Source organism: Prosopis cineraria, unplaced genomic scaffold (genome assembly GCF_029017545.1).
Source record: "Prosopis cineraria cultivar Desert tree isolate PC_DT_omini unplaced genomic scaffold, ASM2901754v1 PC9, whole genome shotgun sequence".
Classification (NCBI taxonomy): Eukaryota; Viridiplantae; Streptophyta; class Magnoliopsida; order Fabales; family Fabaceae; genus Prosopis; species Prosopis cineraria.
The window spans coordinates 28559550-28576358 of NW_026555340.1; the positions used below are offsets into that span (position 1 = coordinate 28559550).

General features: G+C 37.6%; 2 protein-coding genes and 1 pseudogene across 2 annotated transcripts; 2 read left to right on the plus strand and 1 right to left on the minus strand.

Annotated features, from left to right (window-relative positions):
• Positions 1-2828: 2828 nt before the first annotated feature.
• Positions 2829-4462, plus strand: LOC129321068 (HIPL1 protein-like; annotated as a pseudogene).
• A 2858-nt stretch (positions 4463-7320) lies between these two features.
• Positions 7321-14642, plus strand: LOC129320253 (DDT domain-containing protein DDR4-like). Its single transcript, XM_054965596.1, is given in 14 exon segments — positions 7321-8126; positions 8224-8338; positions 9016-9068; positions 9070-9101; positions 9199-9237; positions 9321-9361; positions 9364-9401; positions 9805-9911; positions 10039-10204; positions 12000-12092; positions 12308-12431; positions 13186-13228; positions 13336-13524; positions 13637-14642. Coding segments are annotated over 14 exon segments (2196 nt in total). The 5' UTR covers positions 7321-7733; the 3' UTR covers positions 14400-14642.
• Positions 14643-14774: 132 nt separating this feature from the next.
• On the minus strand, positions 14775-16546 carry LOC129320244 (AAA-ATPase At3g28580-like). The gene has a single exon (XM_054965585.1). The coding sequence runs from the start codon at positions 16393-16395 to the stop codon at positions 14878-14880; it is 1518 nt and encodes a 505-aa protein (XP_054821560.1). The 5' UTR covers positions 16396-16546; the 3' UTR covers positions 14775-14877.
• Between the last annotated feature and the right edge of the window lie 263 nt (positions 16547-16809).

Here is a 16809-nt window from a genome sequence, read left to right on the forward strand (position 1 = left end):
TGCTCTGAGTCTTTTTCCTGGACAGACTTCCATGTCATCGGTGGCTTCATGTTGTTTTTCACATGACTCGGTTTTAAACTGCCTTAATTGTTGATAACTTGATGTGATGCAACTGGATAACGTTCCTGGAGTGGGAAAGTAGAAACTATACAGATTGAAAATTGTACCATTTCGTCCCAAGTAAACAACAAATAGTGAAGCCTCGTGCAGCGAATTTATGTGAGTAGCACTATTACTATTTAATGTGTCAAATTTTATGCTCTTCCGTACAAGAGACTATGAGAGTTGAAATGTGTTTTCCCGTGCATCGATCTCCATATGGTTTTCTTGTGGCCTTGGTTCAGGTCTCTAGTCGCCGCCAAAACAGACAGGCTCGCTTTCCATTCCAAAACCAATCTGTGGACTTCCCCGTCTCATAAGTGATGATCAATTCTCAGGGTTTGGCGTAACCTAACCATGACTCGATTTTGCTGCATTGCTATGTGACAGACTTGTTTCTCAATGTTAAGAGCTCTCTTCCATAAGCAGTTTGGTAATTCTATGATATAAGCAACATTATTGATGACAGTTCCACTATTAACAATTAGGACGACGTAGAGGTCAGGTGAAACTGAGTGGCAAGTGAGAAACTTCCTCTGGGTCAATTTTTTCTTTCCTGCCATGTTGCGGATTCAATTAAGCTCATCTTCTAGAGCTAGTTCGTAAAAAGAAGCTAAGAAAGCGTAAATTCTACTTGCTCTTAAGCATTGGATAGATTCATCATGTCTTGCAGTCTTCATATTCTCTTTCTGTCTTTCTTCATTTCACATATCTCAAGTCCTCTTCATCTTACCCCTTTGCCGCTAAATCCCGTGAGTAATCCTCCTCCTCCTATATTTTTAAATTAATTGATATGATGATGATTGCTCGTCTGGTTTCTTCTTGATTGATCAGGAATGCCTTCCAAAATTCGAACCTTTATTGCAGACACAGTTGGAAAAAGACTTGACTTCTCTACCTCCAAACATCCAAAGGGCCTATGCTTAGAGAAAATTTGGTTCCACATCCTCATGGTTCCAACCGTGCTTTCTTGACAAATTTACAAGTCAAGGTATGGTTTAGCTTCAATTCCTGATGAAGGGTCCGAGGGGATTTTGGAATTCGATGAATCCAAACCCTTCCTAGTCATCAGTGATCACATTCTATTTGATTCTGGGCACGGTTTGATGTGAATTGCATTTCATCCAAACTTCAAAAAAAATGGCCGCTTAAACGTCAGACAAAATGGCCGCTTCTTCTCTTATATTGTTGTGATCAGACAAAAAATCCTAGTTGTTCTGGGAGATGTGCTTGTAACCCATTGTGAAATGTGACCCTTTCAAACTTGGATCCGATGATGGTGTCATGCCATGTCAGTATCATGTTGCGGTTGCAGAGTATAGAGTTAATGGCAGTATGGCATAGCATTAGAGCCTTCATTGGTATGCATTGTACCTCTTTCATATTTTGTCTCTGAACACTGTTTCCTATATGATTTTTGAGAAATGCATTGATACCTATATTTAGGCTGAAAGTGCCAATCTATTGGAAGTGAGAAGGACATTCACAATCGGTGTTCCGTACAGAGGAGGTCATGCTGGTCAGATTCTCTTTGGACCCGAAGATGGATACTTGTACCTCATGATGGCAGATGATCCTTACAAATTTTCCCAGAACAAAAAGTCGTTATTGGGAAAAATTTTGAGGATTGATGTAGATAATTTAACCTAGTAAGTTCTAGCTACTTCTGCATGAAAAACATTAGCATGATAACCTTATGCATAGAACTTGTTGGCATGTATTTTGTGCAGACGGGGCTTATATAAGATCAATAATCAATGTTAATCACGCATGATTATGAGATTTTTTTTTTATGTGGACAAAGTAGACAGTTTTATTCTGAGCTCACTTGTTTATGAGTGGAGTCTATAAATATAGACAACATAATGGGCCAAGCATATAGAAGAATAATCTCTAACAGTGATGGGATTTCTTTATGCCTTTAAGTAACAAGTACTTTTATACTCTTAACCAGCACGCATGTCGATTTGATTTTATATAAACTGTGCACGTGTCACTTCATGTCGACATTCTTAGCAGGTACCAGAGAAATAAAGGATCAAGGTTTATGGGGAAACTACAGTATTCCTAGAGATAATCCATATCTCAACAGTGACAGGGAGCTTGAACCAAGATATGGCCTTTGGGTTTTAGGAACCCTTGGCGTTGTAGTTTTGACTCCAAGAGGCCCTCCTACTTTCTATGAGGAGACTCAGGACAAGTTCAGTGATCCAATTGTATATACCCTTGGTGGTAGAAGAGTCCAGTAGGCATGCAAATCTGCTTAATTTTTAACATCACGTTGTTGCTTGCGCTAACTGTGATGTTTTCTGTCTTCTGATTCATTCTTTGTAGTATCAATATCAAGAGATTGATATGGTTAAAAAGAGAGGGAACTATGGGTGGCGAGTCTACGAGGGATCTTTACTTTTCCAACTATCAGAATCTCCTGAAGGAAATACCTCTGCCAGTTCCATACACCCTATCTTTCCTTCTATATGGGATGTAGTCATTTCAGAGATTGATAAAATAGCCGGTTCTGCATCCATTGTAGGTGGCTATTTTTGTCGCTCCACGACTGATCCTTGCATGTATGGAAGGTAGACTTCAAGTTATTTATCAATTTGGCCCTCTTTATAAGCGGCCATCTCACTATTCAAACCTGTCAATGTTTGAGGATTGATGTAGATAATTTACCTAGTAAGTTCTAGCTACTTCTGCATGAAAAACATTAGCATGATAACCTTATGCATAGAACTTGTTGGCAATGTATTTTGGCAGACGGGGCTTATATAAGATCAATAATCAATGTTAATCACGCATGATTATGAGATTTTTTTATGTTGACAAAGTAGACAGTTTTATTCTGAGCTCACTTGTTTATGAGTGGAGTCTATAAATTATAGACAACATAATGGGCCAAGCATATAGAAGAATAATCTCTAACAGTGATGGAGATTTCTTTATGCCTTTAAGTAACAAGTATCTTTTATACTCTTAACCAGCACGCATGTCTATTTGATTTTTATATAAACTGTGCACGTGTCACTTCATGTCGACATTCTTAGCAGGTACCAGAGAAATAAAGGATCAAGGTTTATGGGGAAACTACAGTATTCCTAGAGATAATCCATATCTCAACAGTGACAGGGAGCTTGAACCAGAGATATGGCCTTTGGGTTTTAGGAACCCTTGGCGTTGTAGTTTTGACTCCAAGAGGCCCTCCTACTTTCTATGAGGAGACTCAGGACAAGTTCAGTGATCCAATTGTATACCCTTGGTGGTAGAAGAGTCCAGTAGGCATGCAAATCTGCTTAATTTTTAACATCACGTTGTTGCTTGCGCTAACTGTGATGTTTTCTGTCTTCTGATTCATTCTTTGTAGTATCAATATCAAGAGATTGATATGGTTAAAAAGAGAGGGAACTATGGGTGGCGAGTCTACGAGGGATCTTTACTTTTCCAACTATCAGAATCTCCTGAAGGAAATACCTCTGCCAGTTCCATACACCCTATCTTTCCTATATTGGGATGTAGTCATTCAGAGATTGATAAAATAGCCGGTTCTGCATCCATTGTAGGTGGCTTTTTTGTCGCTCCACGACTGATCCTTGCATGTATGGAAGGTAGACTTCAAGTTATTTATCAATTTGGCCCTCTTTATAAGCGGCCATCTCACTATTCAAACCTGTCAATGACCGTTTCTTCCAAAATGTTAAGATGCACTATGAACTATGAAGACCTCTGATTTTTATACCAGTATCTCTATCACACCTCTTTGTACGTGTGGAGATAAAGCACCGACAGATGATACTTTACAAATGAAATTCTAGACCAAATAATTAACTCAGATGCTTAAGCTATTTCAGGCAATACAGATAACAAAAAACAACATTTGTATTGGTGATATTTCAGGTACATGTACACAGATCTGTCTGCAGGATCCATATTGACAGGTGCTGAAAGTCCTGAAGGAAGTGGAAACTTCCCCGGTTCCAAAATTCCTTGTACATGGGCTCCTGACTCTTCATTGCAATGCTCTTTTGTGCAGGGAAGTTCAACTCCTGTATTGGGGTACGTATTCTCATTGGCAGAAGATAACAGGAAGGACATTTATTATCTCACAAGCACTGGTGTTTATAGTGCAACACGACCAAGACGTTGTAGATACTTGTGTACCAAGGAAAAGGCTGCTGTTTCAGAACATCACAAACCTCTCTCTTCTTCCTCATTTCATAAAGATGTTGATTTCCTTCTGTTGTCAGTCTTTCTTATCCTACTAAATTCTGTGTTTTGACTGAAGCCTATCAGGGACCAATTTGATTTCTTTTTAAGATTCGACTTTGGACTTTTCCTCTGAATTAGCCAATACAAGTTCACTAGTAAGAATGCAACTAAACTGATGAATTTTTCACATTTTTTTTAACGTATTTGGTAGAGCCTCCAATTACAAATCAGTATGCTTTTCATGGGAACTTGTAATAAATAAGACTAAGATATGTGTGAAAATCAGAAGTGCAACTTTTAGATCGCTTCATTTCATTGATTGTGATTGAGATCATGTCATTAACTTATTTAACAATTTATAATATATAAACTTGGACATCCAAACAACCCGAACGAACTTGAATATGTAGAAACACTTTACTGTCATGTCAAGTTACAGCACCATACATCATGGTCGTCAGTGGGGCTTACTGTAATGAAATCACAATTTCATCGACAACCCAATATAAAAGGTGAAAGTGAAACTTTTCAAAAAAAAAAAAAAACCTACAAATCACTTACTTCTACTTACACTTTGGTATGAATGAGGCAAACAAAATAGGGGGGAAATGCTCACTGTGAATAAAACTATAAGAAAGGAAAAAATAGGCAAAGATTTATGTAAACTATAAAATTTTGGAATAAGAGATGGTGTTAAATTTTGCTTTTCAAGGTTTAATAACAAGACTCAATAAGCTTATGCGATGGTGGAAATCTTTTTAACATGTGAGACAGCAAAAATCAGTTCAAAAAAATATGAAGGATTAGCATCGATCCATTGCCGGACTGTTATTGCCATCAGGTTTATGATTGCTTTGAGTAATTTGGGAGAAAGAGATACAGAGAGAAATAAAATTCACTTATATTTCATGCATTACAAAAATTAGAAAAAGGTGAGTCCTAATGGAAAATCTAGACGGGTGGTGAGCCTCAGAAACCTTAGGATTTGTTTGAGTTTGAATGCTAGTGCCAAGGGAAAAAGCCAAAATGTGGGTCCTATCTTTTCTCAATTTTCTCTCTTTGAATTTTAATCTAATATTGACTCTAGAATTTAGTCTCTAGGACTAGAATTATTTCTTTGTAATAACTTATTATCTGCTTAAACTTAGGATTTATTGTTGATTCTCTAGTAATTTTCAAGATCAGACAATCATGGGCTATTCTCTATTCTCTCTCAGCTAAACACAATCAGAGAGGACATTGGCCAAAGAAAACAAAAGGAAAGGGCAAACAGTATTACATATTTACCCCTCTGGCCAAAATTATCAAGAAAACAATAATGGCGAATTACTAAAAAAGTGAAAAGAATAGATGGTGGGAAGGGTGGTTGTTGGTCAAAGCGTACAATGCGTCCGAGGATTCTTATGTTTTCTGTAGGAACAATAATTCTTTTCGGGAATTCTTACGATTAAATTTTGTCTTCAAAATAATTTTGAAAAAAATTTAATGAGAACTCCTCAACCAGATTTACTTTTAGTCAAAATTTTTAAAATTTTGAAATTTTAGACAGAGATTGAAATAAAATTAAAGAATTAATTGAAATAATCTAATTGTTTTTGATATAGCTAGGCACACAAACAACTCATATAAAAAATTAATAATTAATGTATGTAAAATGAACAGCTAATATAGATAAAATTTACAACTTTCATTAAAAACATAATATCATTATGAATATAAATAAGTAGAGTAAGGCACATAAACAACTTTGGCGGAAAAAATGAACAAATGATTTGTGAAAGATGAACAATTAATATGAGTGGAATGAAAGTTGTAAATTCATAATATGTTATGCTTCTATTCTAATAAGAGTTTCAAATTTCACCTATATTAATTGTATTATATAATAAAAAAAAATCTCATATTTAAATATTAGAAGATAGATTAAAAATATACAAGTTTATAAATTTGATGGAATATGCTATTTTCAAGCAAACTTAATATAAAAAATTTAATAAGTTGTTCATTTTTTTATGCATTAATTATTAATTTTTTTACATGAATTATCTATGCGCCTAAGTTTATTTTCGACAATAACATTATTTTAATCTGCTATTTAATTCTTTTTAGTCTCCATATGCAGCGAAATTTTGAAGGTATTGATTGGAATTAAATTGAGCCAAAGGTTCTCACTGAAATTTCACCCAAGTTGAATTCTTCTGGGCTAGCGATCGCTATTGTGTGGATCACACTAACTAAAAATATTAAGGTTATCGTGATTTGATTAGACTGCCATCACCTTATGTTATTATTGTTTACTCATGATCAGCAGATTAACATCACATGCATTGAAGACAACCTAATGGCGTTGGCTAAACATATGCAATGCACTTTCTGTGAAAACAAATACAAGAGAAAATTAAATGTTTTGACAGAGGAAGACTTGCTTATGAGAAGAAATAACAATTAAGAACTCATAATTTATGCTAATAATAAATAATTATAAAAACTAAACTTTTGGAAAATGATAAAATATTTTGCTGACATTTCTTAAGGTTACTATTTACACTTTTTTAATTTTTTTTTTCAATATTGTTAGAATAATAAATAAAGTTGTCCACTAAAATTAAAAAAAATAAATGTCTAATTAAAGAATGCAAGCGTTAATTTTAAAAATACTTAATTATTATCAAATAAAGTAACGAGTTTTGATCACTTTTCTGTCACGCTTACATGCCACAATGCCAATTACTAAACGGATATGCAATTTGAATTTCCTTAGCAGGAATGGAAACAAATTCCTTGTATGAAATTCATCAGCTTCAGTATATTAATTCCTAGTGCAGATTAAGCTACAGATAATGAGAATGGTAATAAATAAAAGTGAGAGCATAAACGAAAAATATTTTGTCAGGCTTGTGGTATGAGTATAGAAAATTGAAACTACATAAAGAAGGCATTGGATAAGAGGGTGAAAATTATCAATTACGAAGGCTAACCCAGAAAGGCAGAAACAACACATCTCCAATTCATTTCACACTCTGCGGTAAAGGACAAGAAGAGGACAGGAAAAAAGAAGTCATTTTTACCAAATAACCCCAAGTGAAAGCAAAGCCCACCTCACCCCAAATCCCAGGAATTGTCCTTCTTCCTCTGCATCGCCTGTTTATCTTTCTTCTCTTTGTGCTTCTCAGGGAGTCTCCTATTTGCAGTCACGCAAGCAGTACGAAGGTATATGTAACTTTGTGTATAAGGGCTTGGACCTTTGGTCCTTCCCACCCCTTTGCTTTTTCGCATTCTGTTTTTTGTTTGTAGTTTCTCGCTCTTTTGAGCAAGGGGCTTCTCTCTCTGAAATCCCTTCACTTTGATTTCTTGCTCCAATGCTAACCCATGATCCTTCACGCGTAATCCCTCTGTAACTTCCCGAAAACCTTTGGATCTCCATAACCATGCCCGAAGGATCTCCCTCTCCTCCTCCGATTTCCGGCGAACCCGGTAACCGATCCTCGCCGGAACCAAATTCCGGAAACCACGTCCCTGATTCCCAAAACGGCGTCGCTGCTTCTAAGGAAGAAACGACAGCCGCTCCTACCACTACGAGGAGCAACAGGCCGTCGCGCGCGTGCACCATTCGCGCTGCGTCTCGTCTCTATTCATCAGTGCAGCCGGCGATCCAACGGAAGTCCAAGGAGGCGAAGAAGGAGGAGAAGCAGGAGGACTCGCCGCAGCAGCAATGCAGCAAGATCGTGACGCCGTTAGTGGAACCGCCTCCTCCTTCGCAGTTGCCTCGGTGGAACCTGCGGTCCATGTGGGAATTAGCTTCTGTACTCAATTTCTTGCATGTGAGCTGGAAAGCTGTGATCTTTGGTTTTGGATTGCTTTTGTGAGGTTCTTATGCCTTCAGTGTTCCGGGACTAATGGTTCTCCATCTTGCTGTAGGTATTTAGGCCTCTCTTAAACATCTCAGTAGAGTTTTCAGCTGAAGAATTCGAGACAGCTCTTCTTATGCCAAACGACACATTAAGTGATATACACATACCCTTGTTAAAGGTTGGTGCTTTGTGGTTTTGGTTTGTTATTGAAGTGCTGTTTTTCTTGCTTACGTTCATCTTCAGATGAATGTGATAAAAATTTTGTTACTTTAGTGCTTACTTTTTTGTTGTATCTCACCAGAATAAATATTCCCTCTCTTGTTTGCTTTTGTTTTATGTTGACTAAAGTTATTTTTTGCAATGCTTATACCCGCACGATTCATCTATGCACCACAAGCAAATCTTAGTTTCGTGGTAGTTTAGCCGGCTGCCAAGCCATACAGAGAGTTTTGAGGTTTAAATATTCATGTTTGTAGGCTGTTATGGTTAGAAGAAAATAAAGTGAGGCAGCCAAGCATTTTATTTGGTTTATATTAGTAGTAAAAAGGTGAACTTATTTGAATATGCTCATTGGGTAGAATATTAAGTCTTAAATGATTATGGCCATCAATCATTGCATGAAGTCTCTTGTAAGTAGATAATTAATGATAAATAGATCTATCAAGAGTAAGACTTGGAGAAAGTCAAGGCTGTTTAGATTTGTTTAAAATTGTGATTTCATCTGCAGTTCTATTGCTATGTTCTTATGTCCCATGTCCTTCGGTGTCTATTAATTAGAAAATGGTACTGTTCTTCTTTCGATAGTCTAATTGCCAGACTGCCACTATTCTGCTCATAACATTTCTCAATATTTTGATAGGCAATCCCTCCATCACAAGAATGGCACTCACACGTGATACTTGGATAACTGTGTATGCAGGAAAAATTGAAGGATTGGTGGTTTTGTGGTAATGAGGCCAATTTAACCAGCAAGCTTATATTTGAGAGTAATGTGAATTTTGTAGCTTTAGAGCCTAATAAGATTGTGTTGTAATTATGCACAGGTTGCCGATGGGGATGTTCCAATTGTTGCTTCGCATGGGTAAGTAGCCATGAAATATAAAAATATTCTGTGATGTCAATCTATTTGCATGCTTGAAGTCTCAGGTTATTCTAATATGACAGGGCGGAGGTTGAAGCATATAAATCACTTGATCTTGGGATCCGTCTGTCATCTTAAAAGCTTTATGTGACATTCGTGTTGAGGTACTATTTTTGTTTATGTATATTTTTGTTTATTTTATCTCTAACTAGGTATACTTTTGGCATGGTAGAATGAGCTCCACCTGATGTTTTCAATCTATCTAATTGGAAGAAAATGCTGCAGAGCCCTTTTCTATGAACACACAAATTACATGCAATCAATTTCCTTGCATGATTGTAGCTTGTGTTAATGAATTTTCCATAATCATCATACAATGTACTTCGATATGTGCATGGCTGTGTAAATTTAAACTTCAGATGGTTGAAGATATTCACATCTGATTTGGTTCTCGACCTCTCCAACCTTATGTTAAATGCTATCATTGCTTGACGTGGTCCTACTTTGACAACTGTACCTGCTTATGTATCAGCAGCTTGATAATCCAATTTGGGTGATATTTTGCAGCAAGAAGATGTCCGAAGTTACATCGACAACTCACTCAGACATGGTGTTCAACTTTCAACATTTCGAAAAGAGCGAATTGGGGGTGATTCTCATGGAATTTCTTATTGGTGATACTTTTTCTTCCAAAATTGAAATTTCACTTGGAGTTGTGAGGATCTTGAAATAATATATTGGATAGCTGTTGTACAATTAGATCGACTGTTGGTTTATTTATTTGTAATTTGATTAGTGCAGGTATGAAGATGACCCAATTATTGGTCATAGGTTATATCGTGAAACAAGGAAAACTGAAGTAGTTCAAGTGAAGAAAGGGAGGGCAAAAGGTTCAAAGGTTCTTTCTAATACATCATATCAATGGGAAGCTGTTGCTACTAATTTTGATGAATTTCAAGATGTTTCTGTAAGTTTCGGAAATTGTTCTATTTTCATATTTTAGTTGCCTGATGACAGGGAGACATTTTAATTATTGTTGGGTGGCTTGCTTGGGAACAAGTTTGTAGTGTAATATTAAGATGATTATTATAGAGAGGAAGAGCACTCAAGATAGGCTAAGAAATGTTGAGCAAGTAGACAATACAGTTATCAATCCTTAAAATGTCGAAATATAAGTCACACATTGTTCTTACATGCCCAATGAATAATTAATCCAATGTTCTCTATGAGGAGAATCACTAACTTAATTTCCAAGTAACCTAATGTTTTGGTGGTAATTGAAGTATGAGCATGTCATTTAGAAGGAAATCTCAATCATACATTGTCAAATTAGAAAACTTTTAATTCATGAATTATTCTGATTAACCCTTCATTACCATCTCTCTTGGTTGCCAAAATAGTAATTTAGAGTAAAGTCTTGACAAAAGACAGATATAGAAATTTTGTGGTTGAGTAGAACTTTACCTGCCCAGTGATAAAAAATCTTTTTATAACTGTATCAGTCTGCATCATCCATTGGGCATCTTTACGGTGTGTAATGTCATTAATATTCTCCCAATAACTCCCTCATGTTGCTTAATCAAAATCACTTTTTTTGCTAAGTTTAAACAACAGGCCCTAAGACATCCTCTAGGGAACATACATGGAAAGGCACCCCAAAAAATGAATGATTAAAATTGAAGGAAAAAAAATGAAAGAAAGAACGCATTCATAGGACCATTGTCCTGAAAACTCAACCAGACTGGGTGATTTGACCTTGAACCAAAATCATTGAGAAGCGAGGCAACAATTTTCTTGCTAAAAATAAGGTGGTGGAACTTCTAAAAATCTTAGCATTATGCTCTGGCCATGTCAACCAGCTTAAAGGGAATGTCAATTTTCTGCAGAAGACTTTGCATGCCTTTTGCTTTGCTAGAAGCTCTAAAACTGGTTACTTCTTCCTCTTTTTTTTTTTTAAATGCATATGACGTCCTAGCTTATACTCTCTATATTAGAGAGTTTTCTTGATCCAAAATATAAGTCACTTTTTCAAGTTGTCTGTATCATTAAATGGCTTTTCTCTTAAATACCTCATTAAAACTTAGGATACAGAAAACTGAGAGAAATTAGAGAAGACATAAAAAATAATTCAATTTACTATGGAAGGAAGTCAACCATTTAATTAGGGGAAAATTTGAAAAATAATCGTGCTTTGGTACAAATTTAATTAGTTAAACCACCTTTAATTAATTTTCTTAATATCTGTGAAGTATTATTGGTGACTTGTATTTGAGACCAGAAGAAGTAATTTATAACATTTAACAAAAATCTCATATAGCTAGCTTATTGAGTCTCCTTTATAATTCCCAATTTTGAACGTTTTGGCATCATTATAAACGTTCCTGGAACTTTTTCTTTTTGGAATATGGGGCTGTGTTGTTGATTTTAACACCGTTGAGTCAGGCTACATTCTTCATTGGCATTTAGTAATGTGAGCTAAAAGAGTATAAACTTTATCTCCATAATTATTCAACAATCATGCTTTACGTCAAGTCAATTCCCAGGATCAATTCTTTAAAACATTATTTGCTCTTTGATCAATGTAATTGACGTAGTTTCATTATAGATTTACAGTTCTGATATTTGTTTGTGTCCGGATATAGGATTCACCCTCTTTGAAAAAAAATAGGGGGAAGATTACCTCCCCTGCTTTCATCGTTGCTGGTAACTTTTTCATATTATCAAGTTTAGTCTTACTTGATTTTGTTCATATTCACGTATAGGAGAAGCTTTGCTCAAGCAGAAATAGAACTGAGGCTTCTCTAGGGAAAAAACTGAAGATAGACATGCTTCCAGAGATTGAGAAAGTTCACAAGGTACTGTTACTGTTAAATTTATTTTCAGGTGTGTCTCTTATTTTCTCTAGAAGAATGATAAGAGGAGGGCATTCCAAGATTTAAACTTTGGATTCTATCCTTTCATTTTTGCTTATTTATGGTCCTTGCGGAATTGTATTGCTATTTGTATTTTTGGGTTAATTTTGCTCTGACAAAGAGTAACTGATATAAATCTGGTTTCCCCATTTTCACAGAGGAAGGAGAGGTTGCTGAAAAAGCAACACAGACAGGCTCTTCTTCTTGATAATTTCTTAGGGGTTGATGGCCTTGCTACTGGGCGTTCACTTCGTGATAGGAAGCCTGTTACTTACACATTTGGTAAGAGCAAGAAGGTTTAACCTGTTGTAGTTGGAACCTGTGATTTCATGATTTTGCTGGTTGAAGCCCACACTGTAAAATGCTGTTCATGTTGATTTTCTAACCCTATTTTAGGCTATTATGGCATCAAGTCTCCATTTCATGTGGTTAGCTGCTTGTGTATGTACCTCGGGGTGCTGATGTAGGCTAAATGTGATAATCCATACCTAAAACATTATTCTTGGACAATGCTTGGCTGATAAGCGTTCCTTCATGGGTAAAACAGGGTGTACAGGGATATTGTTCTGACTGCTAGATGGTATGTGTTTATGGACTAACCAACGAGTCCTTGATCTGATGAATATATCATCTTGGGTTTTTACTGTCTGACTAGGTCAGCCTTGCCTCGCTTATTTTTCTGTAGCACACACAAATTGCCTTCTCCATTATAACTATTGTTTGGAGATTCATCACTCAGCTTAGTTATTGTTTAACTGAAGCATGTTTGTCACTTCTCCATAATATTTTTGAATAGAGGCGAGGCAATCTGGAACAGATATAGTTCAATGTGTCATTATCGATGCAGGATGCACTTCCATGTATTGGCATCGGCTTTCTTGTTTTACGATCACCCTGATACAATTATCATCTGAAGTTACCTGGTGTTCTTTTTTTTTCTTTTTTTTCTTGGTTGGGTGGGAATCATCTTGCTACCCGTGCATTTTCATCTGCCGATGGAACACTAATATAATTCTTTACATGAATGTCATTGCAGATGATTATGATCGGTCCATCAGTGAGGCGATTAAAGTAACCAAGTATGAAATTCATCTCTGCTTGTTCCTGATGTATTTGTGTACATTTTCCTACTGGGAAAAGGGGTTTAATCATACACAGCATAAAAATCTACTCCTTCCTTTTTCAGACAAAAACAACCATCTCCAGAACCTACGTCCAGGAGAGAAATAGTAGGAAAACATGAAACCTTGAGTAATGGTAGACGGAGTGGTCCTTCACATGCCTCAGAACATCTGGATTTTAGCATGCCATCTCCGAAATCACCTGACTTTGATGATACAGAAGAAGAGCACAAATCTGAATTATTGGACCGAAGGTGAGAATTCCTAACACATGCACCCAAAAATATAAAAATAAAGACAGAGAAGAAAATTCCCGATGTTGCCTGATGTCTAACCTCTGATTCTTGCTTATTGTTTTTACGACAGCAATCGGCGAAGACAGAGGCCTATGCGTTACTCAGAGAAAGAATTTGTCGAAGCATTGTCAGATAATGAGGCTGACTATGACAGTGATGATGATATTGTCGGAGAAGCTGTATATGATGAAGAGTATCTCAGGAAACGTAAGCAGAGAAGGAACCGTTCCAGTAGCTCTGAGGGAGATGATGAATATCAGTGGGATGAAGACAATGTTGAAGAAGAAGAAGATGACGACGACGACGAAGATTCTTTGAGTATCAGTGAAGACAGTGACAAGCCTCGGAAATCTAAGCAATTGCCAGGTCGCACTAGGAGAGAAACTAAACTCAGGTCCGTAGATGAGATTAGCATTGGTTTGCGACGCAGCAAGAGGGCCACCAGAAACCGTATCAATTACCGTCAATATGAGATGTCAGAATCAGAGCCAGAGTCTATGAAACCTGAGAAGTCTAATGCTTCAGACAATCACTCAGGTCCCAGCGAAAATGGTGATTATATGATGGAAGATGAGGATTCAGATGACGATGATGGTGAAGATCAGGAAACAAAAGTAGATAATGAGCACCATGCTTATGTTGAGGTGGAAGAGAGAGAGAGGCAAAATCTACCTCCTGCAAAATCAGATCCCAGTCAGGAGGATGGTGAGGGATCAAGAAAAAGACGATTCCTTGATTTGAATGAGCTTGCCCCTTCCTCTGGCTTTGACGACGGTCTAAACACAATAATGAAAGATGAGGATAATAATGTTCAAGCTTCCCCTTCTTCCTGATTGCAGGCGTTGTAGTTTTCTATCAAGAAAGTCAATGTGTATGATAATAGAACTATAAATTTTTGTTATGAGCCCCAGTGGAAGGTGCCGTCAGATCTCTTCCCTATGGTGAATGATTTGCCGCCAGAAGCAGCATGATACTGAGATGTGTAGATTAGGTAGTCATTTTTTAGTATGTCTACATTCAAAGGCCCTACGAAAATGAATGAGAATTTATTGGGCGTTATTTAGCCCAGCCAATCAGTGTACAATATCTTCAGTTAGCCCTGTAACTTTTAAAGATCTTTAGTTGGTGCAAGTCCCCTAGTTCTATTTCTCTTGAACTTCATAGTGCAAGTGAGCATTTGACATTTCGAACCTAGTTTGTTTTCAACATGGAAAAAAGATACAATAATACCCGTCTAGTAATATAATGACAAATCTGCCTCACACCATGCCCTGGGCAAGAATCTTTTTATACAACAAGGTAATTGATGGACTATAGCTGGTAATGATTCATTGCTTTGGCAGTCTCTGTGTCACCTGTAAACTCACCATTTTCCTTTATAATTGGAACACGTTGTTTCTGTTCCTCCACCTTTGCGGTAGCTGAAGCTTTCTTGACCTCCTCAAGCGCTCCAATCAAGCTTGAAAGACATCTTTCTGCATCGTCCATGGGAGACTTCGGCATCAGGTTCTCAGCAACATCAGCTGGGGTGATCTTCATCTGCCCTAGTAGCTTCTCTATTGTATCAAACGTAGGATGTGTTTCAATCTTCAAGTAGTTCTTGGCAAGCACTTTGAACCCATCAAAACTGCAGTACGATAGCTCTATATGCTTGTCCATTCGACCCCTCCTGATTAGTGCAGGATCAAGCTTCTCCACATAATTAGTTGTAAACACAATCAGTCTCTCCCCTCCACATGCAGACCAAATTCCATCTATGAAATTCAGAAGTCCTGAAAGCGTCACTTTGCTGCTGCTGCCGCCGCCTTCTTCCTTTGCTTCTTTCCTTCCCATGTCTGCATTCACCTTATCCCCATCATCCTCTGAGGATATCTCTGATTTCTTCTTCCTCTGCCCTGTAAGATCAAGAGAGCAATCTATGTCCTCGATCACAATTATAGACTTACAGGTTGTCTCGATCAAAAGCTTCCTCAGCTCTGTGTTATCCTTGACCGCGGTAAGCTCAAGATCATACACATCATATGCCAACAAATTAGCCATTGCTGCAATCATCGTAGATTTCCCAGTACCAGGAGGACCATACAACAGATAACCCCTTTTCCACGCTTTACCAATTCTTGCATAAAAATCTCTGCTTTTACTGAATGTCAACAAATCCTCAATGATCTCCTTCTTCTTCTCCGGCTCCATAGCCATTGTGTCAAACGTAGCAGGGTGCTCGAATACAATGTGACTCCACATTGTCTGCTTATAACTTGGCCATTTATAGCCAGGACTGTTCGTGTACAGCTTCCTCTGCCTGTTCCTCAGGCGTATTTCCTTCCCTTCTCTCATCACATGCTCCAGATACGAGCCAGTGATGGTGTCTCTGTATTTATAATGAAAAGTCAGCTTGTACAACCTCTTCTCCTGTTCTTGATAAAAAGGCATGGACCTTGTCGGAGACATAATCTTACTCGAAACCCACCAAACTTTGACGCCCTGAAATTCGTCCGCCACCCTCTCGTACTCGTCCATGGTGAGTACGAGGTTGCTGCTGTCTCTACCCATTTCTGCTTTGAGCCTTTTTGCGCTTTTTGATGTGTTGGCACTGAGATACGCCTCTACGGCTGCGTAGGCTTCGCTACGTTTGAGCCGATCTCCAACGAATTCATGGAAGGAGATTCGAATGTAAGGGTAGAAGTAGCCCATGAGCCTGTGCGTGTACTTCTCGAAGAAGCGGCGAACCTCGTACGGACAGTACTGCCGTACGATTGCCCACACGAACATGAAGCTAGCTATGGTCGACCCCATTGTCGCCCACATCTCTGTCGTCTTAAGGGGCACCATTGTTGATCTGTTGCGTTGGGTTTTGGACTATCAAAACAGAGACGAGAAAATAATTGAAGAGAGTGGTATGGTGGGTAAGGATGAGAGTTGAGAAAGGACCAATTTTTATAAGCAAGATGAGTCAAGTGACACTAGCAAATAGCATGAGGGTTTGATGAAATGAAAAGGACAAATATGAGATAGAATATTAGGTTCAACTAACACTAATGTGAATGAATGTTGACGATGGTCCAACATACGGAAAAAGTTTTAGAATATGGACCGACTCAGTGTCCGCTATGTGTAATTTATTATTGGGGAGGGAAGGACAGGAGAGAGCGAAAGGTCTGAATTTGAAAGAGAGAGACACCAAAAAGACAAAAGCGACCCTGCGAAGGGAGAAGGATTTACGCAATGCGCCGTGAAGCTATCTGG